The sequence below is a fragment of the Diaphorina citri genome, unplaced genomic scaffold (genome assembly GCF_000475195.1).
Source record: "Diaphorina citri unplaced genomic scaffold, Diaci psyllid genome assembly version 1.1 scaffold159181, whole genome shotgun sequence".
NCBI classification, from domain to species: domain Eukaryota; kingdom Metazoa; phylum Arthropoda; class Insecta; order Hemiptera; family Psyllidae; genus Diaphorina; species Diaphorina citri.
The window spans coordinates 1-205 of record NW_007536069.1 but is presented as its reverse complement, the minus strand read 5'-3'; the positions used below and the strand labels follow the sequence as shown (position 1 = coordinate 205).

The 205-nt window shown below is 45.9% G+C and overlaps 1 protein-coding gene across 1 annotated transcript; it reads right to left on the bottom strand.

Annotated features, from left to right (window-relative positions):
* Positions 1-9: 9 nt before the first annotated feature.
* On the bottom strand, positions 10-199 carry LOC108254536 (dynein heavy chain 6, axonemal-like; the record flags this gene model as incomplete). Its single annotated transcript, XM_017449501.2, has 1 exon — positions 10-199. A coding segment is annotated over exon 1 (174 nt), but the record flags the coding sequence as incomplete, so codon positions are not given.
* Positions 200-205: the final 6 nt, after the last annotated feature.

The following is a 205-nucleotide window of genomic DNA, read 5'->3' as shown; positions in this document are numbered from 1 at the left end:
ACAGTAGACATCTATAGCGCGTACCCACACACAGAGAGACTTGGCTACTTTACTCTGAGCGGCCACTTTCTCTGGATCAAACTTGGGACTCTCAATGTAAGGTTTGAGTTTGTTGAGGATAGAATCTGGTACGTTATCCTTATCATACATCTGTAGCTTCTTCAGGAAGTCTACATCTCCCATGGCCACCTTAGCAGTGGTCCAG